At 50.1% G+C, this 23291-nt stretch overlaps 1 protein-coding gene across 5 annotated transcripts in view; it reads right to left on the bottom strand.

Moving 5' to 3' along the window:
- Nucleotides 1–23291, bottom strand: part of BBS9 (Bardet-Biedl syndrome 9) — a 364177-nt gene that overhangs the window by 312327 nt on the left and 28559 nt on the right. For all 5 annotated transcript variants that reach the window (XM_027863821.1, XM_027863820.1, XM_027863818.1 and 2 more), the window contains one exon: nt 14881–14994. In XM_027863821.1, the coding sequence (XP_027719622.1) occupies nt 14881–14994 (114 nt within the window). The remainder of the gene's footprint in view (nt 1–14880; nt 14995–23291) is intronic.

Raw genomic sequence — 23291 nt, 5'->3', positions numbered from 1 at the left:
TGCCTTCTCACCCCACACGGTTCTCTTCCCATGCCTCTGACTCTCAGCACTGCCTGGACCTGCTATCCGTCCCTCACTCTACACTGAGTTGTCGAACACATGGCCCTCAATACTCCTAAGCGCAACCAAACCAGAGCAAAACGTAAGTGGGAACTCTCTACCAAAATCAGTAAAGAGACAATCAGGCAGAAATCACATCACATTTTACCACACAGCCAATGTGCCGCCCATGGGGATCCTTCTGCACAGACTAGCTGCTCGTGGGCCCGGGCCCACTTCCTTTGAGAAGATCCACTGGGTAAGCACAGCAGCTCCAGTCCAAAGCACTTACATATATTAACACTTCTAAAAATTTAGAGAGGAACAAAAATGGATGAGGATCACCACTTCTTAACGAAGCCCAACTGACACATGACTTTGCCAAGTTCCATTATTTCTGAGACTTACACTCTGGAAGTCAATTAAACTACCTTTTACATTCAATCTTGAAGGAAACAATTTAGCATCTTAAAAATTTAAAAGAAACACAGGCCATATTGTTCATTTTAAACCTTTTTCCAATAATAATGAAACGCTTTGCTCTCATGCACTTTTATATTTTAATTTCCTTTTACAATGGTTAGAATGCTGGAGAATAAAAATACCCCAAAATATGGAACCACCTTATATTTGTAAGGGCTTTGCAAAGTGCTTTTATATCTATCAAGATCCAAATATTTCTGGTCCTGGGCTCTTAAAAAATGTCTTCCAGTCAGTCAGTGGTCAACGTCAGCCAGCAATGCGGCACAAGAAGCTGACCCTCCAACACGCCTTCTCCCGTCCCTAGCAAAAGGAGTGTTTTCACGTTCCTCTCATGGCCAGAAGTCCTTCCCCCTCACTCTCCAGTTTGGAGGTTCTCCACACCCCAGGACCCTGAAGGAAGCGAAGGTCATGATTACCGAGTTAGGGATTTCTGAAAATTGAGGCAAACAGGAGAGGTGACACAGAGCTGAAGGAAACAAGAGGTTCCTGAGCCCCAAGCAGGGGAGCACTGACTTCCACTCGCACCACCACGTCACCGTCCTAAAGGGATGGCTGACACCAGGAAGCTGGGATTGCCATGAGCCAGTGGAGCACCACACCGACTTCCTGTCCTCCTTAGATGACGTCACTCTGCTGGAAGAACCGGAGAATGCTAGGTATACAGCAGACCTCGATCTCTGCCCCAAACAGCTAGACAAAGCCTCTTCTTCTGATCCTGGGAATCAGGTGGTAGGGTGGGCCAGACAACGGTCTAGCTGGGGGACTCAGAACTGACCCAAGAAGGGGCTCAAAGAGTTGTCGTCAGAGGCCACTTGGAGGACGGCCTCCGCGTTCCCCAGGGTCTAGGTGCTGGACGTTTTTATTAACGCTTTGGGGAAGGTATAGATGGGATGCCCGTCACACTCGCAAAGGACACAAAGTGCACAGGGAGAACCAAGACGGTGGATGACAGACAGAAGCCAGAAAGATCCTCGGAGCCTGGACTACTGCTCTGAATCCAGGGAGAGGAACTTTAACGGGGATGAGTCCTCAACACACTGGCTTCAAACTCTCAACTGCACAATTCCAAGGCAACAGAGATGGAGCCAGGGGCAGGGATGGGACAGGACCTGGGCCTTCATTCTTGAGAAAGGAAACTGGGTCTAGCCAATTCAGGTTGGCATCTAGATCACCATTCCTCTGAAAAAGATCTGGGCATTTTTGTGAATGCCATGTGAGCTAAGAGTATGCCATGGTCCCCCAAAACCCAATGTCAGCCTGAACCCTGCCTGGCAAGAACACATATGAACTATGTTCAGGCCTGGGCACCCTATTTTTAGGAAAGTCACTGTCCAACTGAAGCACAGCAAAAATGGCTGGAGACCACCCCCTACAAGAAAGGACCAGAGGAACTAGGGATGATAAGCCTGGAAAAGTTGTTTGTTTGTTTATTAATTAAGGAATCGCCAGGCCAATGATACTGTCGTGGGGCATTTAAAGGGCTGCCGTACGGAAGAAGGATTAAATTTAGACTCCGCTTTAATGGGCAGAGGCAACTAAGTGTCACAGTGGGTAGAGTGCCAAGACTGGAGCCAAGAAGACTTACCTTCCTGGGTTCAAATCTGGCCTCATCCACATCCTAACTGTGTGACGCTGGGCAAGTCACTGAACCCTGTTTGCCTCAGTTTCCTCATCTGTCAAATGAACTGGAGAAGAAAACGGCAAACCACTCTGGTATCTCTGCCAAGAAAACCCCAAGTGGGGTCACGAAGGGTCAAAAACAACTGAAAAATGACTCAACAACAGCTGCAGGGCAGAACTGTGAACTTTAAGTGGAAACACAAAGAGACAGCTTTCATTCTGACATAAGGAAAAGTTTCCTAAGACTCCCAGTTAGCCAAAAAGGGAAGAAAAAGGGCAGCACAGCAGGGCAGACAGAGAAGACAACCTGGGTTCAAGTCCAGCCTCCGACGACGCCACACTGGTCAATCCTGTGACTTAGATCCCTGGTGCCCCAGGCCCCGCTCTAAGATTCTAAATGACACACTGGTAAATCGCTATCTGTGCCAGCAAAGGGAGTTTGTTCAAACTGGAATATCCTCCGCCTGATGATACCGCGAGCCCAGTCACAGAAAGGTGGAGGATGCAGCCTCAGGACAGTGCTCTTCACCCGTGGGAGACCCTCAGGGGCTGGCTGGCTGGCTGCTAGACAGTGCCTACACAGGTGGGGCTAGGCCTCTGCCTGAGGTTCTGACACTGGCGCTCAGGGACTCGGCCCTAGCTGGATGACCTCTGGCCTCCCCCACTGGAATGTGAACTCTGACATGCAGAACAGTATATTTGCCATTTTTTATTTAATCACTGAATAAATTCGTGCTGACATCACACCTTCTCTAGGCCGTGGCATCTTCATCTTAAAAATAGGGGGATTAGATCAAGAAGTCAACATACATGGAGAAGATGTGGGAAAGCTGGAACACCAATGCATTGTTGGTGGAACTGTGAACTGATCCAACCATTCTGGAGAGCAATTTGGAACTAAGCCCAAAGGACTATAAAAACATGCATACTCTTTGATCCAGCAATAGCACTTTTAGGTCTGTATCCCAAAGAGATCAGAAAAAAGGAAAAAGGACCCACACGTACAAAAATATTTACAGCAGCTCTTTTTGTGGTGGCAAAGAATTTGAAACTGAGGGGATGCCCATCATTTGGGGAATGGCTGAACAAGTTGTGTATATGAATGTAACGGAATACTATTGTGCTATAAGAAATGACGAGCAGACAGACTTCAGAAAAACCTGAAAAGACTTGTATGGACTGATGCAGAGTGAAGTGAGCAGAACCAGGAGAACGTTGTACACAGTAACAGCCACCTTGTGTGACGATCAACTGTGAATGACTTAGCAATGCAAAGATCTAAGACAATTCCAAAAGACTCGTGATGGGAAATGCTACCCACATCCAGAAAAAGAACTATGGAGTCTGAATGCAGGTCAAAGCATACTATTTTCTCTCTTTTTTTTTTTCTTTCTCGTGGTTTTTCCCTTTTCTTCTGATTCTTCTTTCACAACATGACTAACGTGGGAATATGTTTAGCATGATTGTACATGTAGAACCTGTATCAGATTGCTTGCTGTTTTGGGGAGCAGGGAAGGAAGAGAGGGAGGCAGAAAAATTTGGAACTCAAACAGGTAACTGGAAAAAATAAAATACTATTAAATGGGGGAAGAAAAGAAGTCAACATCCACTTGTAAAGTGCAGATGATGTACTAAGCAATGTGGGTGTGCAGCTGAGAGAATAGAAGGTATCTTCCTAGAAGAAGCGCATCATAGCTTAGGAAGAAGCCTTTCAAATCACCACTCGGATGCTTTCTATCTCTAAAAATCCGCGACTTGATCTTGGAATCAACAGAAAATAAGGAAAGAGGCTGAATCAATCCATGTCCACAGGGGGGGAGGGGGGGGGGGGGGGGGAATGAAGTGCTCCTCATGCCAAGATGCCTCAGGAATAAATTTGGGAAAACTATGATTCTTCAAATCATGGTAGTATTTAAATGTCAGCAGTAGACCAAGGTGATTTATTCTTTTCTAAGAAGCAAAACTTTTCATTTACCTAGAGAAGAGACAGCATGGGACAGAAAGCCCTGGCTCTGGAGTCACAGGACTTGAGTTCAAATCCTGCCCTGGAGGTTTACTCTCTGTGTATTGATTTTTAATATTTCATGTTTTATATACATTCAGAAAATGATTTTCAGAACAAATCAAGCCTACCACATGTCACCTTCCCCTGACTGCAAGAGCTTTCTAGAGAATTCACTCCCATCATTCCAGGTTCCACGTCCAACCTCATGCAAGAAAGTCTTTGGAGGTTTTCTGATGTGTTTTTAAATATCCCTGGGAAACTGCCAACATCCTTTCTGCCCTTCCCCCCATGGATAAATGGCTGCTATTGACAGTAGCCAGGGAAGCGTTTCACCCCTGAATTTCTGCAGCAGAGTCTCCAGGAGACTGGGTGATGGCAACCAAGTTCAATGTTAGATGATTAGACCCCTCTTGATAACCTTCTCCCAGGAACTGAATTTTTACCCAACTCAACATACAGGAAGATGATGCACGAGAATAACATTGTTTAGTAGGTCTTGGAGCAGGAATGGTGTGCACTTGCGAAAATCCGACACGCGGCAAGAACTGGGCACGTTACACTCTTGATGGTCAAAGTCCTCCGAAGCTCCAGAGATTTGTCTCAGAAATGGGGGGAGAAAGTCTCCCGCACCACAAAGTACTTACAATTGCTACTGATTCAGAAACAGAAGCTGATGCTCTGTTTAGCTTCCTCTCAGAGGCATCAGCCACATCTGTTGGTGAGACAGGGGCCCGATGGAGGACGGTTCACGGGTGCACCAAGAGCTGTCCACACCTATCAGCCAACTCCCCTTCTCCAAAAAAGAGCACGAACCTGTTACCAGCACTAGCGCGCCCACAAAAGGGCCGGCTGTGTTCTGTCTATCAGCCCAATCTTTGGATGGTAATCAAAGGCTCCAGACAGCCCGGGAGGAATCTAGACTTTCAGAGATGGCATGTGCCCACTGATAGGTTTCTCCGGCAGTTAAGACGAAAGCCCAACGTTTCAGACAGTTAGACGTTACCCCGGACTGTGAAGGATTAGATTATCTAGAGCCGCCATATAATTCGACGGACAGCAGCTCACCAAGCCTTCACTTGGCTATTTTCTTTGGCAGACCTCAGAACTCCAGGAATTTGTGAATTTTTATTTATGTGACAACGTAATCCCGTACAAGCTTATGGTAGTCTGTTCATTATTTTTAAAAATATTCCTGAAGCCTGGTATTTATTATTTGTAAAAATCTCTTCATCTTGCAGCGGCGCGTAAGGTCAAAAGAAAACTGGACTGTGAATCAGCAGCCAACGTGGGGCTGAGCTCTGGCTCTGGGGCCACTCTTGCAACTTCTCCAGTTTTCTATCAGTCCAATAAGAGCAAATGCAAAATGACATGTAAGCCCCCCTTCTAGCTCCCATGCCCATGCTCCTTTCTGGATAACTGAACTGCAAACATACTGGCCTTTTCCGATGCTGTCTTTTCATTCCATAATTTGTACCCCCACTAGTACCGTATTTTTGCTTAAAGCTTTTCCTAAGGGAAAAAATTTCTGATGGAAAATCACATTGTGATTTAGTGAAATGAGAGCATTAAAAGGATGAAAGAAAAAAAAGTGGCTTTTCTCAAATCCACCAAAAAAAAGGAAAAAATAGAGAGAAGGTAGGTACAATTATTAAATAACAAGATCATTTTTAAAATTTCCATATGGAAAAAACAGATTTTATCCACCAAATGACGAATTTTTCTGGCCAAGGCAACTTGGGAAGTCCGTCCCCTGAGGCAAAGAACAAGATGGGACAGTGTGTCAATAAAGGTCACCCTGGCACTGACACGATCAAAAGTTTCTAGCAACGAAGACATGAAGGCCTATTTTCTTAGGTGGTTTCAACAAAAGAGTTTGATCACCCTGAAAAATAGTTTCCAAATAGGAGTGTGAGTACCATCTAACATTTCTCCCCTCCCCCCATCACTGCCTTACCATGGCAGAGGGCATGAGAGAGCAGTAGCTCAATGAAACTATGAGCTATGCTCACCCAAGACGGACGAGTCACAGTGGAGAGTTCTGACTGCAGAAGGCGACAGTCAACCACTCCAGTATCTTTGCCAAGAAAACCTCACAGAAGGGCTTGGCGTGCGATGGTTCACAGGGTCACAAAGGGTTGCACATGACTGAACAACAATAATCATCTAACACCAGCCCAAGCATCTACTAGGCACCTACTATATACAAGACCCAGTGCTACTGGGACAAACAGCACGTGTTAACTCTCGCCCTGCCAGAGGTTCAAGTCTGATAGGAAGGACAAGACAACACAGAAAGGACTCTAATAGGAGATAAAACAGAGGGTAAGAGAAACACGGACTTTTCTTACAAAGGGAGGGAATGAGCTTGAGTGGACAAGCAATGAGCAGAGAAACCAAAGCCCCGAGTTCGGATTCTTGCAGGCATCCCAGCAAGCCCCGGGCCCTTGGGTAACTCGCTTACCTGGTCCTCAGTTTGCTCATCTGTAAAATCCATCAAACTGGGAGCTCAGCCATAGAACTCCTAAGGTTTTTGCCAATCCTGAAGTTAGACAATTTAAGCTTTGAAGGATTGTGTCTAGCTAGAGGGATGATGAAAGAGGGGGCATCTGAATTGGGCCGAATTTTAGAGCATGACCAGTGTAGTTTGGCTGGAGCACAGCTGGGATGGTAACAGAGAAGGCTGGGAAGGTGTACTGGAGACAGAACACGGCACACCTAGTCCGAAAGTCCAGCTCCAGAGTCGTGACTCTGGTAGGCAGGCAATGGGGGCCCGTCAAAGAACAGACAGCGGAACACAAGGAGACACCAAGAACCGAGACACCCAGAAAAGAAGGCTACTTATTGATTTATTTATCTTGGAAAACCCACCTTTCTTTGCATCAATCATTGATCTACAGCTTAAGGTTTGGTTTGTCTGTAAGCCCCAAGGATCCTAGAACCAGAAAACTTGACCCCAACAACTGCAGGGTCACAGAATTCTCAATCTGAAAGGAGGCCCAGAAATCCTTTTTTCCAGCCCTTCATTTCACACACTGGATAACGGGACCCGGGCAGGCTGCATGACCTGTCAGAGGCACAGAGGTACCCGGTGCCAGGACCACCTCCCCCTGCGGGGGAAGAGCAATGGTTAGACCATTCCAATCTAGTTTTAAGTGTTAACTCTGAATATGTAAAAAGGCACCCTCATACTGGCAGCTGACAGCATAGCAGATGGAGCACAGGCCTGGAGGCAGAAGACCCAAGTTCAAATCCAGCACTTACTAGCGGTGTGACCCTGGCTCAGTCACCTCACTTCTGCCTGCCTGAGTTTCCTCATGTATAATGGGGATAATAATAACACCTCCCTTCCGGGGTTGTTGCAAGATCAAACAAGATAATAATTGTTAGGAGCTCAGCACTGTGCAGGACACACAGTAAGTGCTATAGAAATCTCAGCCATTCGCTATTATGAAGTCATGGAGAACCGGGGATGTGCCAAGGTTCTTAAAATATGCAAATGTGATTATCAATGCTAAAAAAAGCTGACTTGTCTTATCTCGGATTACTTGATAAAATTACAAACAATCAAAGACCCCATAACAGAAAAACTACTTGCCCCTCGGACTCCAAATGTGCTGCCCCTTTCATGTTCAGGGGGAGGCAAAGGTCAATAAACTGCCCACCGCTGCTCTGACCATCACTCCCATGATTCCTACAACAGAAGTCCTGCCCCTGCCCACAGGACAGTGAGTACTAGAAGGGAGCACCCACCCCTGCCCACTCAGCCCACCAAAGCCCTCCCAATCCCTCCAGCCTGCGCTCTACCTTCAGCTCCCCCCCTTCTGGGCAAACCCCTGTTATCAAGCTGCGGATGGTGCAGACCAGTATGGGATGGTTATGGTGTGGAAGAGTTATACCAATGAAGGAGATGCCAGAGGGGCTATGCCCAAGATTTATAGAGGCCTGCTTCAAGGTCCCCGCGCAGTCTCAGAGTGGGGCTAAAAGTGAAGTGACTATGTCGAGGTTAGGATTTCTTTTTGAGTCAGTGTTACTGTTACTGGTTCAGCCAAACGTGGGCACAGCTGACGGCAGAGGGAATGAGAGGAGGAGGAAGGAGGAACCAGAAACATCTACACCAGGAAGCGGCTCTTTACCCTCTGTGACGTCCCGGACCCCCCGGACGATGTGGTGAAGAACCTGGGCCCTTTTTCAGAGGAATGAGTTTAGATGTATAAAACAAAACGCAGAGGATCATACAGGGAACCGATCGTACGAAATGTAGAAGATCAAGGACCCAGGTTAAGACTCCTTGCTCTTGACAACACCAACTGACAAAATTCATAAGCTGTAAGATAAAGAGCAGACCCTAATGGGGCAAACACTGGCCCAGAGAACTGACCAGCTTTTGAGGGAAAGGTTGAAAAGGTATATGTTGGTATCATTTTTATCCAGAGAGGCAGCCTAGTATGGCAGAGTGAGGGCTGGCCCCGAAGTCAGGAAGTCCCCGCCCTGACACCCAAGGGCTGAGAGATCCTGGTCGAGTCACTTTCAGTGCCTCAGGCTATACCTAAGACTGTCCATTTCAGACAAGTTTTCCATCCACATCAGTGAGAGGAGTTTCTCAGCCAGGAGCTCCTTACATTGACAAAATCAAAGCAAAATACCTCAACCAAAAATATAAACTGGGAGGAAGAACAGGGACTGGTCAGAAAGGAAAGCAGAACTGTGAGTTCCCTGACCCTGGGAAACCCCAGGGCCAGTGCTTGATGGAAGAGACAGCATCTACACAGCCCTGGATGGTTCACACAGGGCTTTCCCAGTGTTCTACTGGGTGGGGGCAGCAGAGGGGAGAGAGGAGGGAGAGAGGGACGGAGAGGGACGGGGAGAGGCTGAGAGCAGGATCATGGACCTCTCCACCACACCCAGGAAACTCACCACTGGGAAATCTCATTACCCTGCCAGAAAGACTGCCTGCTCTCCCATCTCCTCAGTCCCAGGTGCCCCTCTGATCTCTGGGCAGAGCCATGGGCTCCAGGGCCTCAGCACAGCTTCTCCCCATTAACCCCCAGCTGTACTGTCTGGGGACTTCTCTGGACCTTTCCAACATGCCCCTTCTCCTCCCCTTTTCAGCATTACTCTGTCCAGGCCTCATAGACTGCCTGCGCCTTGAGGGCAGGGACTGTCCTTATCTTTACTTGTATTTGAATCCCCAGCATTTAGCACCGTGCCAGGCAAAAAGCAGGCATTTAAAAAATGCTCATTAACGTTTACTAAATGCCTACTATGCTTAATAATAGACAGATGACTGACTAGATAAATATCTACACATAAGCATACACACAAACATAGATGTGGGTGCCCATGCTCATGTACACACATATATATTATAACTGTATGAATATGTATCTTTAACCTTAACAGGACAGCTAATATCTACAACTGAAGTATTCAACTTGCAAAAAAAGGCCGTAAAACCCGAGTGAGCGTCTAAACCACATTAAAATGTAAATTAAAAAAAACTCTAAAACCCTGTCAAAAATTAACCCAAACCTTGCACCCAAGAGCTCTGACCTAAAACCTGAAGTAAAGAACAATCCTGAATTGGGGCAGTTGGTGAAATCAGGGAGGAAGCTGCTGCCCTGCAGCCCAAGCCAGCCATTGGCATCTCCAGAGTATTTGCCACAATAAAGGCACTGGAGCAGAATGCGACGGATGCCTCCCACCGAACTGAAAGTTGAAACAAATGTCAGAGAAGTCAGGGAAAAAATGACTCAGACCATTAAAAATACAAAGAAGGAAACTAATAAAACTAAAACGTCTAAAGGAAGGAAGACAAATGAAAGGGAGGAAATCATATAACAGTGAAGCATTCGCAGTACAGCCACACAAAACCCCAATTTCCCATCGGGCATCACTGGATCATGAAATGAATTCAGCAGGAAGCCAGAGCACACGAGACAGGGTGGGGAGCAGGACAATTTGAAGAGCAATGAAAAGGGGGGCAAGGATCCCACTGGCCGAGACTAACCACCATCCGATTCCTGGCTAAAAACAAAATCAATATGCAGCCAGGACTGTGCTCTGGCATTTGTTGTCCAGATGATGGCAGCACCTGATGGCCACATGGACTCTTCGAGGGTGAGAAGAGAGAGAGAGAGAGAGAGCGAGAGAGACAGAGAGAGAGAGAGAGAGAGAGAGAGAGAGAGGGAGGGACAGAGGGGGGAAGGAAGGAAGGAAAAAAAAGAAAGAAGGAAGCAAAAAAGAAAAGAAGGAAAAAAGGAAGGAAGGAAGAAAGGAAGGAAGAGAGAAAGAAAGAAGGGAGGGAGGGGGAAGGAAGGAGGAAAAGAGAAAGAATAGGATTTATAGCAGATAGGAAAGAGTCATTTGATCTTCAAAGACAAGGCCATCTCTGGTCTTTGGAGGACCACTGCCCTCTAGCCGGCGTGCTATGCAGAGAGAGGCTCATCAGTTGTTTTGTTTTGTTTTATTTTTTAAGTCTGACCCAAATAATACACAATGATTGAAAAAGTCTAAATCACATCATAAAAAGATGGCGTCTGAATGCAGATCGAAGAATGCTATTTTCACTTTTTGGGGTTTTTTGTTTTCTGTGGCTTTTCCCTTTTGTTCTGTTTCTTCTTTCACAACATGACTAATGTGGAAAGATATTTCCGTGACAGCACATGTACAACCTCTATCAGATTGTTTGTCATCTTGGGGGGGGGGGGGGAGGGAGGGAAGGAGAAAAAATTTGAAACTCAAAATCTTACAAAAAATGAATAAAATAAATGTTGAAAACTATCTTTACATGTAATTGTAAAACGTAAAATACTATTTACAAAAAAAATAAGAGATGAATTCAAACTTGGCAATACCAGAAAGACATTTTTTATTAAGTAGAGGATATTAATTTCGGCTGTTCTTTAGTGATTGCTAAATTCAGTACCCTCAGGAATCTCAAATAGTTGTTTTCTCGTTCTGAATTATGATATGATGAAAAAGAAAATCTTTCAGGCTTTATAACAGAAACTGTTCTTCCAAGCAACAGCACACACAAAATTCCCCTGAGAACATCCTCACCTGCAAATCTACAAGCACCCAATGAGGCCTTTTAGCTTGTGATTTGTCACCTTCTGTGATACACACTCAGCAATCCACAACCAAAAATAAAAGCCCATGTGTCTCAAAGTAAGTACAAAAAACGGAATAAAAATGAACAGCCCACTTGAATCATTGGATCCATGAACTCACCACCAAGGCTAGTTCTCCGTCGTTACAAATTGCGACCGAGCCAAGGGTCTTCATCTTCTCACCTGCGTTCACCCCACTGGTCCTCCAAAAAAGGACTCCCCATCACGCGGGGCGCCTGTTCCTAGGCCGGCTTACATTCTGCAGGTCCTATGGAAAGACTAAGTCCTACCCACCTTCCTCGCCTATTACACATTTCCTCAAGGTTGTAAGAACACTCCCAAAACACCTGGGCATGGCAGAAGTGACCAGATGTAGGACTAACGTTACAGAGATCACACTGGCTTCTGCCCACGTGAGAAAGGCAAGATCGAACCCTACGGCCAGGCAGTGGAAAAACTGGGACTAGGGAGGAGGAAGGTTCTCTCTCCAGTTTCTTACTCAAGTCAATTAAATTACCATTGATTAAACTCTCACTCTGTGCAGTCTACAACAGAGGCAGCCCCTAAGTGGGACTTTCATTGTTAATAACTGACACACACCCCTCTTTCCAACATAGGCTTCCAAGCCCTGGGAACCCAGATCCATGAGCTTCTGAGCCATGTAGCTAAAAGGAAGTTCAACCAAAGGAATGGAAGACCCTTCCTCTACAGCCACGTAACTAATGGCACCAACAGCAACAGAGACATGAAAGCACCGGTAAAAGAGGTCCAAACGGGCCCAGAACACAGGCCAAAGTGGCTGCTCCTACGACTGCCGTGACCAAGGGAACACACACGTCTCCTGACCAACGGAGATGCCTCGAGCCACAGACGCATGAGGGACAATCTCTTGGGGGCCGGGAGGGCGGCGCCGGATGACGACCCGCAAGCTTTGCTCTTCTTATTCTTTTGGGACTTTCTTCATCTCTCTGACGAATGTTTTGTCAAGTGAAATAAGATTTATGCTTAAAGATAAAAACGAATCACATGTAAAAACACAGAGCAAGGAGGCCATGCCTGTCAGTAAAGAACACGAGCGTTGGTGACCCCGCTACAGCCTCCACGGGAGGCTCAGGTGGACGTCTGAGGGCTACAGGCCGGGGGGGGGGGGGGGGGGGGGGGCCCCGGGGGCGGGGGGGGGGGGGGGGGGGGGGGGTGGACAGACCCTGGATACCAGGGTTGGAGCGGGGCTTTACTGTCCCAGATTATCTCATTTGACCGTCACGTTAACCAACACAGCGAGGACAGTAACCCAAGAAAGACAACTCATACGGCCCCCAAGATTTCTGATGCCTTTCCCAGGGAGCCCCTTCTCTTTCCCTGACTCATCTGAATACTCAGGGCCCTCGCCACCTCCAAGGAAATGGAAGATCCCTGAGGGCATGGCCTGCTTTTTGTTGTTTTGGTCTCTGTATTACCCCAGCACAAGGTTCAGTGCCTGGCACACAGTAGGTGCTTAGTATGTGCTAAGTGAATGCATGCGTGTCATTGGCATGTGGCTGAAAAATTCCTCATGTCATGGCAAACCTGGTGAGCCGTCCCTGGGATCTCCCGAAAGATACGCTCCTGCTGCTCCGTGCTCAGGACACTCTGTCTCCTGACCCCGTGGCCTGGCACTGGCTGGCCCACACCTGGAAGGCTCTCCCTCCTTCACACTCTGCTCAAACGCTACCTTTGCAACAAGACCTTCCCAGCCTCTCCCACCACCGCTAGAGCCTTCTCCTTGAGATTACCATATACACATACATACACATGCACATACACACACTTACATGTGCATATAGTATATGCATACTTACACATGTCTGTTTGTACATGTATATACACGTGTGTGTGATATGCGCACACTCATACAGGTCTGTATCTATACACATATGTATGTGTATAATACATATGCACTTTATGCATGTTTGTTTATGTACATACACATGCACTGTGTATCCTATGTGCATGCTCATGCACGTCTGCATGCACGTGTGTGTGCATGTTGCATGTCTATGATTGCTTGTACGCCGTCCCCTGCACTAGCATGTGCACTCCTTGGGGTCAGGGATGACGTCTGTTCCTTTTCTGGCACCCCAGGGTCTTAGCACAGTGCTCAGCATACAGTAAGTGCTTAATAAATGTCCAATGATCCCAGTAGGAGCCCACCTGGAGAGCCCCTGGCAGAGCCTTCCAGAGCGCAGGGTCCCCTCCCCACCACAGTGCCCTCAGTGGTCGTTTCCATTTTGCAATCAGAGATCCCCTGGACGAGGATGAGAGGACAACCCTTCCAGGACCAGTCCTCTGATCTCCAGCCCTTCTCTGCAGTCTCTGGCTGGGGCCTCCTAGACTACACAACGCTGCCCTCTAGTGGTGGCCGGGCCACAGGACAGAGCAGTGCCCCAGGGTTGCCCACCCTGTCCTGGGGATGCTTCCCCCGCTCTTCCGTGGCAGGGCCCCCTTTTCCAGAGGCCCAGCTCACAGCTAGAAGGTCAGAGGAAGGCAGGACCCCGGGGCCTGCCTCACACTCAGGTTGGCCACGAGGCCAGGGCTCTGACCCCAAAGCCTCCGATCCCCCCGCATCCCACCCCCGCCCCGAGCTAAGGCAAGGCTGGAGCTCTGACCCACCAACGACGCACAAGCATTTACTGAGCACTGGGCTCCAGGCCCCGGGCCTGGGGAAGCAAGTACAAAATCGAGGGCCCACAGGCAGACTCCTCCCTGCCTTCAGCCTGCCTGCTTGTACGCCCTGGTCCTTTTAGGGGCAGGCCTGGGCCTGGCCTCAGAGCTCCCTGATGAGCTGGGGACACGCATTGCATCTTAGGAGCCTCTCTCCTCTTCATCTGAAGGCTAACCCAACCACAGTCCCTAGTGCCAGCCCTGCCTAGACTAGCCCCCAGGGAAAGAACAGCTAGCCAGAAGGGAAGGGCGACGCGAACTGGGGAGGCACAGGGCAGGTGTTCCAGAAATAGCTGTTAACTAAGTAAGAAGATTCTCTTTCTTCCTCTATCTTTCTTCTATCTCAGAAGTAGCAAGTGGCCAGGGCGGGGCATACACACACATACACAGGCACTCACAGCTGCTGAGAAACCTGTATCCACTTCTGACTCTGGCCGCATCAGTACCAAAGGCACAGCCATGACGCCAACCCTGCCCTGGCTATCTGGGGAGGGCATCCAGGGAGCAGTTGGGACCAATCTGTGGGACTCTTAAAAGCATTTTAAAGTTCTGGATGTTTGCAAGGAAGCCGAACAGAAATCCTGAAATATGTTTAAGCTAGCAATCTGAATATAAGACGAAGCTGTGAAATGTTCACTCCAAAAGCTGGGCTTTGTTTCTTCCCAACAACCACTTTCAAAGAAAAGAAAGGGAAACTAAAGTAATAATCATTTTTAAAAACCCCACAACTTGGGACAGATTTTTTACATTATTGGGAGTGATTTAGTGAAATTCTACTTGGGATATTTGAAGAGAGGTCTAAAGGAAAGGCATGTGCGTGTGCTGGACCCACTTTGCCTCGTTTCCGTGGCCTGCGTGGCCGGTCACTTTCCCTTGGCCTCGCTTTGTGGCCAGCATTTAAAACAAGAGACAAATCTACGTTACCTTTGACGCCACCAAAGGATCCGTATGTCATGTTGCAGGCGATCCGCTGCAGATTATGTTCATACATGAGCTTGATCTGGTACTGGTTCCCATGTTCCACATTACCCACAGTTCCTACAAAAACAGAAAATTATGATTTGGATGTCATGAACACAGATTTAAGGTGAATGATTACTCTCACTTCCTGACCTGTATCAGAGATCTTCATTTCCTGAATTCTGGGAATGGCACTCAAAAATGGCAAAGCACGACCCCAGGCAACCAAAATGGACCCTGACAGGTCTGCCCTTATTGACCGGGGCCTGGTCTGTGTGACTGTTGGGTGGAAGGTCCACCTTGGGCACCTCCTCAGGAAAGGCCAGCTCTGTGGCTGATTCCCAAAACCCTTCCAGCTCCAGCTATAAAATAAAACAAGTTAATTTTCCTTGGAGTAATTGGGGTAATTAGGAAAACATGAATACAGAGACACACAAAGGATCTGAGGCCAAAATCCCCCACTTCCTTTCAAATGATGCTATTTTTCCATCCCACCATGAAAACACTGAAGTCTCGTCTAATTTAATGGATAAAATGTGTCAACTTCCCCAGTGAGCTAAATGAACCAACGAAGTCCAAACCATTCCGCCAAAGAGAATCTCCTTCAAAACAGAAGAAAAGACCATGTGATGGAGTCCCTCTAAAGCTCACAACAAACAAGAGAATTCAAATCACAAAAGTTGCAAAACCAAACTCTGTCTCTAATAGCTTATCCACCATGGAAACGGTACCTGGCTCATTCGCTTTTAAGTGCCTACTATGCACCAAGGGCTGTGTCAGGTGCTAACAGGAACCGCTGCCTGCCCTCCAGAAGCTTCCACTCTACTGGGGTCACAACATGCACAGAGCTCAGTAAACACAACCTATACCCAAAAGCCAGACAACGGGGAGGAGAGGGAAAGGAGGAGGACTGAGAAGCGGCAACAGGGAGGACTCAGGCAGGGCTCCCTGCAGCTCACAGAGCTGGCAGACGAGACGACGTCAGAAGAGGCAGGAGTAATGGGGAAAGAGCCTGAGCTCAGCCTGGAGCACTCAGCACCAGAGGCACCAGGAAGAGCCGGGAGAGGGCCTGGGGGCAGCTGGAGGTAAGCTCCAGAAGCCAGGCCCAGGGAGGGAGCCCGGGAGTCCACCTGTGCACACCTGCGCACACCTGGGAGGAGGCCATCCGAGTGGTTTTGTTTGACTCCGCTCATGATAAGCATATTGTAGGGCACGTATGTATATGGTGGTTGAGATACATATCCCCAGGCAAAATAAAACACATCCAGCACACAGACTGATCAAATAAAACCCCTAGCAATCAAATATAAATGAACAAAATGTTCATGGTTAGCCATGGTGACATTCCAACACCACCAACACAGTAAAATCCCAGGGTTCCTGAGCTCTCTCTCCCTCACCCATCTGGGACACAGTGACATCAGAAAGCTCTCTTGGCCCTCACAGGCTCAGCAATGAGCCGGCGTCCAACACTGAAAACACAATCAGCGTCGCTCTACCCAGCACACAGGCTAAAAAGTCCCAAGAAAACAGAAATGGTGGCTTAATTACTCCAAACATGTAACCCAGCAAAGCGCTACCCCAGCCTTTAAAAACAGGAACGACAGAGGCCGAGGAAGAGTGGTCGGTCCCACAAACCCGCCTGGCGGCCTGCAAGCACATCCCGGCCGCAAGACGGTCAAGGCTAAAGCAGCCAACCAAGACCTCAGAAAGTCTGTCTGCCCATTTGCTGTCCCTGTCAGAAGCAATAATGGGGATGGAAAGGAGGTGGGGGGAAGAGAAGGAAAATACACACACGTTTTGGTATTAACAACACAAATGAAACCTTTGCTTTGATCAAACTGACAAACGTATTATAGAAAAATGGCTTTTTTGGGGGGGCGGGGGGAACCTGTCACATCCTAAAATCACCCTAATACGGGGAAGTCTGAGCTTGCCAGCGTCTGACGTCAGCCGCCATTGGTGATGAGAGGGAAGGGCACTATATAAATGCCGGCCGTACTGATGACTTCTTTTTCCCATTTCACAGATGAGGAAATGGAGACTGACAAAGTGACTTACCCATGGTCACACAGCTGGTAACTGTCTGAGGCAGGATTCGAATTTGTAGGCCTAATGCTTGGCACGGACAGCACTGAGGTCTTGGCCAGCTGACACGCGGACATAACCATACATCCCTCAAGGGGCCAAGAGCACCCAGGGACTAGCCCATCCCCGACAAATGTAGCACATCCTTGAGGCGCGTCCTTACCCATCAGGATTCCCTGCTCCTAGAAGGTGGTGGGTCCAGTGAGTCAAGGCATGGAACGGGAAGCTTGAGGACCAAAGAGCTAGACCTGTCTGTCAGGAGCCAAGAGGCAGAGAGGATGGGTCCCAGGAGCCCTGCCGAGTGACCAGCCCAGAGGAGACCCTGAGCCCGGAAGAAGCGGCAGGAGGTCACCAAAGGAAGGGAAAGGCCACAGAGGGCTTCCAGTGCTGGACGGAGGCGTCCATCACCCGGGCTACATGTGTCCCCAGCGGGGGGCCTCTCTTTGCACTGATGGGGTGTGTCCTTGAGGCAGCGCCCTACGAGCCTAGTGAGGGAAGGTTATAACCAACTCTTCTTACAATGCCATTTAGCAAATGTCTTTGCAGGGTCTCGCACCCTTTTTTGGGTCACAGACCCCACTGGGGAACACTTCTCTGAACAATACTTTATTTCCAACATCGATACTTTAAGGAAATGCTACACTTCAGTTAGAAGTTGGTGAAAATAAAGATATCGTTTTTTCCTATTCAGGAGCCCAGACCCCTTGGGAGCCCACGGAGCTAGCAGGTGATGGTGCCTCTTACTGACTTTTGAAGGTAAGTGCCCTGGTGAGGGCTTACGAGCAAGAGAACGTTGGACGCCCAAGGTACCTGAGACACGGGGCAGCCATCAGCACCTCCCCTCGACCTGCGGGTGTAAGTTGGGGGCATCCAATGGGGTGGGCAGCGCTACGCCTCACAAACACACCAGAGTCTGTTCTGTCCCTCCCCAGTCTCTGCAGGCAAATGTCTCACACACCAGCATTCTTGTCCTAATGCAGGGAACTCTAAGGAAGTAAGCATCACAGTTTTGCAGAAAGGAGGTTCTGTGTACCCAACAGACAAGAGAAATGTGCAAGGAGAACATGAGGAAAGAACATTTCCAAAGAATAACATCACAGAAATACAGAATTACAGGTCTGGGCGTAATAGGGGCCACACGACATCTAGTCCAGCCCTCTGAGGAGATGAAAGGGCCCAGGCAGGTTAAGGGCCGTGCTGAAGTCATTCCTTACAGGGAGTAAGTGTCAAGGTAGGATTGGAACCCAGCTCCTGTGCCACCTGAAAAAGTTATTATCTAAGAAAATCACGACCAGAAAAGCAAATGAGCCAGTCACTGGGAAAGACAAAGGGATGAGAGAAAGGCATCCCAGGCAACACCAGAAGACATAGAGGAAGGCCCTTAACAAGTCTGCTGAAGCCCCTGCAGAAAAGCCATGGGAGGCTGTGGATGTCAGGCCCACAGGACACACCAATACCCAGATGGATCACAGTCTGCACCAACGGACGAGCTGCCAGGTTACCGAGGTCATGGAGCTGCAGACTACTCCAGAAGGAGGGACACATAAGGGAAATCACGGTGCCCCTCCATCAAACGCTCGGCCCCAGCTGGAAAGAGGAAGCTAAGTCATCAGAAAAGAGGCCAATGCCCTGTGCCCAGGCGGAAGAGAGGTGCTCTGCAGAGAGTGAGGTCCTCCACACAGCAGCTGATGTGGGGCGGATATCACGAGGCCTCCTCAGTGAGAGATCTGATAACTAAGAAGCTGGGGGCAGCTAGGTGGCACGGTGGATAGAGCACCGGCCCTGGAGTCAGGAGGACCTGGGAGGAGGAGGGGGAGGAGGGGGAGGAGGGGGAGGGGCAGTCGCTACGAGGGTTCTTTCCAGGAAGAACAAGAGGATGCATGCCATCACGGCAGTCACAGAGTCGCAGAGCGGAGGGATCGAAGGTCACGGTGAAGATGATGAAAAGGGACAGGAGTTTAAGGGGAAAGTGGAATGAGAAAAGATCACAATCAGAGCCGTGAACACAAAAGTGGAGCATGTGTGAGTGAGGAAACCACGAATACCCTGTGCATAGCTAGGACACGTGGGCGCTGAAGTTTCCTGCACAACGGAGGGCCGAGGAGAAGAAAACACCCTGGACCACGCTGGCCGAGGAGGAGGAAGGAGAGGGACGGCCCTGGCTGGGCAGACAGCAGCTGGACTGAATGGGCCAGAAGGTGCAGAGGCTCCTGAGTGACGGCAGCAGAGAGAGCCCAGCTCCCCAGCGCTGGCCAAGGAGTTGGGCTACGAGCGAAAGCGCAGCCAGGCCCGGGAAGGGCATCCAGGACATCTGCATCGCCAGAAGGGAGCCAAAGGACGGAGGGAGTGGGAAAGGAAGAGACTGAAGATGAAACCAAGGCCACAGTGGAAGGGGCAGGAGGATCAGGTGGAGGGAGAGGGGAGTCCGGGAGCTGGCAGGTGGGGACGGTGTGTCCAGCAACAACCTGAGGCTGAGAAGCACTGGACGGGGTGGGAAGGAAGCCAATCCCCAAAGAATGAGTTCGGGCAGACAGTCATTGACTGGGAAATCCACTGAGTGCAGGAGGGAGGTGATGAGAGCTCAGGGCCTCTCTTGATTCCCCAAGTGGTGGGAAAGTCCTTGGGGCCCAAGAGGCAGGACCGGGTGACAGTACATAGGAGACAGGAGCATTGGGTCTGGGAATGGCCTCCCAAGCACTGGGAGAACAGAGAACCCAGGGGCCTGACTCGGGGCTCCCTGGGCAGACTCAGAAGCTGGCAGGCCATGCGCAGGCAGGCAGTGCTCTTACAGCAGCAGAGGCAGAAGCCCAAGGCTCCAGAGGAAGGCCCAAAGAGTTTGGAAAGCTTCTTCTGCCAAAGGAACCAGAGGCTTCACCAGAACAAGTAAGGAGCTCCTGACAGAGGAAAGCTCTTCCCACGCACCCTGAAAGGTTCTGGAGACACAGTCTGTCCTAGTAGCCAAGGTGCTTCAGTTCTAGCAAGGGCACAGCAAATCCATAAATAACTACACCCGGAATTCCTACCCAACCAAGACGAGGTCACCTGGCGTGGGGGATGTTTGAGCCGGTCTTAACGTAAGAGGCAGATGTGAAAAGGGAAGGGGACAATGCAAAGGGATAGAGATAGAGAATCACCCAAGAGACAGGCTAGACCAGAGGGCCAGGTGGTACAGGTGACAGAGCCAGGGCCATCTCCTGAGTTCAAATCCTGCTCTGGGACACTGGGCAGGTCACTTCAACACTCTCAGCCTCCATTTCCCCATCTGTAAAATAGGGATGATCCCAGCACCTACTTCAAAGGGTTGTGGTTAGGACCAAATGAGAGGACACGTGTAAAGCACTCTGCAGTTCTCAAAGCGTCATAGAAATGCTGGCGGTTATTACTACCGTTTATTATTTGACCGTGGGCCGCAGGAAGGGAAGACACCAACGTGGAAAGGCTGGCTGGAGCCTGGGTGTGAGGGGCTTTCAATGCCAAACAAGGAACTTCACAGCTGACCTTAGAGGTAACGGAGGGTAGGGGGGACGTAGTCAAACCTGTGCTTTGGGAAGACCACCCGGTCAGCTCTGTGCAGAGACAGCTCCGGCTACAGCATGGGCAGAATCAGCCCGGTGGCCGTGCCAGGCCAGGGAAGGGCTGGCACCTAAGAGGGGCCGGTGGGGGCACCCAACATCAGCCCTCCCGGAGGGGGCCAGTGGCCGAGGAGCTGACACAGCAGGGCGCCTGTCAAGCCCAGCGCTGCTCTATGGAGGTCGGGGTTACTGGTCATTGTAGCTGTAATAGATCGGCATCGGCAAGGTCATTGGGAGCCAGCTGCCACGCTCCCCTGGTGCCCAAGCACTATCCAAGGCTGCAGGGGAAGGCGTCAGCCAGCAGGGGTTCCGGCCAGACCCCAGGGGCAGGCCCCTAACGGTCCCGGGAGCTCGGCCAGCCGGAACAAAGGGCGTTGTCTGGGCCGCAGAGTACACCCGACGGCCGCCAGAGGGCGCGCTCGGCTCGCCGGCCAAGGGGCCGCCAATGCACGGGCTCCGGGATGAATGCGATGCAGCTCCCCAACGCTGCCCAGGAGAGCGAGCACGCACAATGACCCCGGCCCAGTGCACCAGATGCCGGCCCCAAATGAGATGCGCGGCCAGCCGGGGGGCGCAGCCGGAGCCCACACACGCACTGGGCACGGCGAGGCCACGAGAGGCCGGCCCTGAACAGGCGCCCCGGCGAGCAGGCGGCCCGGGCTTTCTATGGGGGCAGATGGACAAATGCACAGGGAGCGGTTCCCAGAGCCGCAGGGGAGGAGGGTGGGCGCCATCCCAGGCAGAGGGGCCCACCTCTTTGTAAGAGCCTCCGCTCGGGGCCCTGCACAAACGCCGGCCTTTCTCGCGCTTGGCATTGTCAGCGCCGCTCCGCGATGGCCCTCAATTAGCAACGAGCGCCCACCCTCGCAGGTGCAGCCGGGCACCGAGAACAATGCGGCGGGGGGCCGCAGATGGAGGCGAGGGACAAAGAGGGCGCAGAGGCACCCCGCTGGGGCCTGCACGGCCGTACCCGGCCGCCAGAAACGTGGCTGCCACGTCCGCAGACCGCGGGGGGCGAGGGGAGCCCGGTGGCGCAGATGTCCCCCCATCCCCGGCCGTGATGCCACGGGTGGCCGCGGGTGGCTGCAGGTGGCCGCCGGCCTGGATGCTGTCCTCTCACCAAGCCGTTTCAGCAAACGCTTCAGTCTGGGGGAGAAAGGCGCAGTCCTTTATTTTGTCTGGGACACACGTGTGTGTATTCACACACGTATATGTGTATGTAGACACACGTGCATGCACTCCTATGCTCTACACCAATAAAATCCGCATCCCCAAGGACACACGCGACCCCAGGGCTCAGAGACTGGGCTTGACCAAGGCTTGTCCAGCGGCGGCGAGACCCCTGACATCTTCTGGCCTACAGCCCTGGACTCTGGGTTACAGTGCTGGGCCTGCAGTCCGGCAGACTCGAGTTCAAACCCAGGCCCACATACTTCTGGTTGGGAGATCCTGGGCCAGTCACTTAACCTCCATTTGACTCACTTTCTTCACCCATAAAATGGGGATAATAAAAGCACCGACCTCACATAGTGGCTGCTCCATAAGTGCTTATTCCCTTCCCTTTTATCTTTCTCCTTGCCCAGGTCAACTCCTCCACACGTGGCCCTGCTCCCAGCTTTCCCTCCCAGTAGACTGTAAGGTCAATGTCTCTCCTCCTCTGTCTCTGTGTGTGTGTGTCTCTCTAGCCCTCGTTTCCTTTCTCCTTTTTTGTCTGTCTCTCTCTCCTTTCCTTCTTCCCTCTCTCTTCTCTGTGTCTGTCTCTGTCTCTCTCCTTCTCTGTCACTCCCTCACTTTGTCTCTCTTTCTTCCTCCCTCACCCTCTCTGTCACTTTTTCCCTCTTTCTGTCTCTTTCCCTTTCTCCCCCTATCTGTCTCTACGTATGTCTCTGTCTGTCTGCCTGTCTCTCTCTCTCTCTCTGTGTATCTCTGTGTCTCTCTGTCTGCCTGTCTCTCTGTCTTTCCATCTCTGTCTCTTATCTCTCTCTCCCCCTCCCTCCCTCTCTTCTCCTCTCTCTGTATCTCTTTCTCTGTCTGTTTCTGTCTCTCTCCTCCTCTGTCTCTCTCCCTCACTGTCTGTCTCTGTCTTTGTCTCAACTCTCTCTCTCCCTTTTTCTTTCTCTCTCCTTATCTTCCTCTCCCCATCTCTCCCTGTCTTTCTTCCTTCCTCTCCCTCTGCCCCTTTGTTTCTCTTTCTCTCTAGCTCTCTCTGTTTTTCTTTGTCTCTCTGTTTCTATCCCTTTCTCCCTCCTTGTTTCTCCCTCTCCCTCTTTCCCTTTTTTGTGTCTGTCTTTCTGTCTCTTATCTCTCTCTGTCTGTTTCTATCCCTTTCTCCCTCCCTCTGTATTTTCTCTCTCTCCCTCTCCCAGTCTCTCTTTCTCTCTCTGTTTCTATCCCTTTCTCTCTCCCTCTTCCCTCCCTCTCCCTGTTTCTCTCTCCCCCCTTTCCCTTTTTTGTGTCTGTCTCTGTCTCTTCTCTCTCTCTTTCTCTCTCCCTCCCTCCCTGTTTCTCCCTCTCCCTGTTCCCTTTTTTGTGTCTCTCTTTGTCTGTCTCATCTCATCTCTTCTCCTCTCTCTCTCTCCTCCACTTTCCTCTGTCTTTTGTCTCTCTTCTTCTATCCCTTTCTCCCTCCTTCTATTCTTCCTCCCTCTCCCTGTTTCTCCCCTCTCCTCTTTCCCTTTTTTGTATCTGTCTGTCTGTCTCTTCTCTCTTCCTCTC

The sequence above is a fragment of the Vombatus ursinus genome, unplaced genomic scaffold, assembly GCF_900497805.2.
Source record: "Vombatus ursinus unplaced genomic scaffold, bare-nosed wombat genome assembly UNPS02014773.1, whole genome shotgun sequence".
Lineage (NCBI taxonomy): Eukaryota > Metazoa > Chordata > Mammalia > Diprotodontia > Vombatidae > Vombatus > Vombatus ursinus.
Note: the sequence above shows the minus strand (reverse complement) of the source record. Positions and strands in the feature narration are given on the sequence as shown.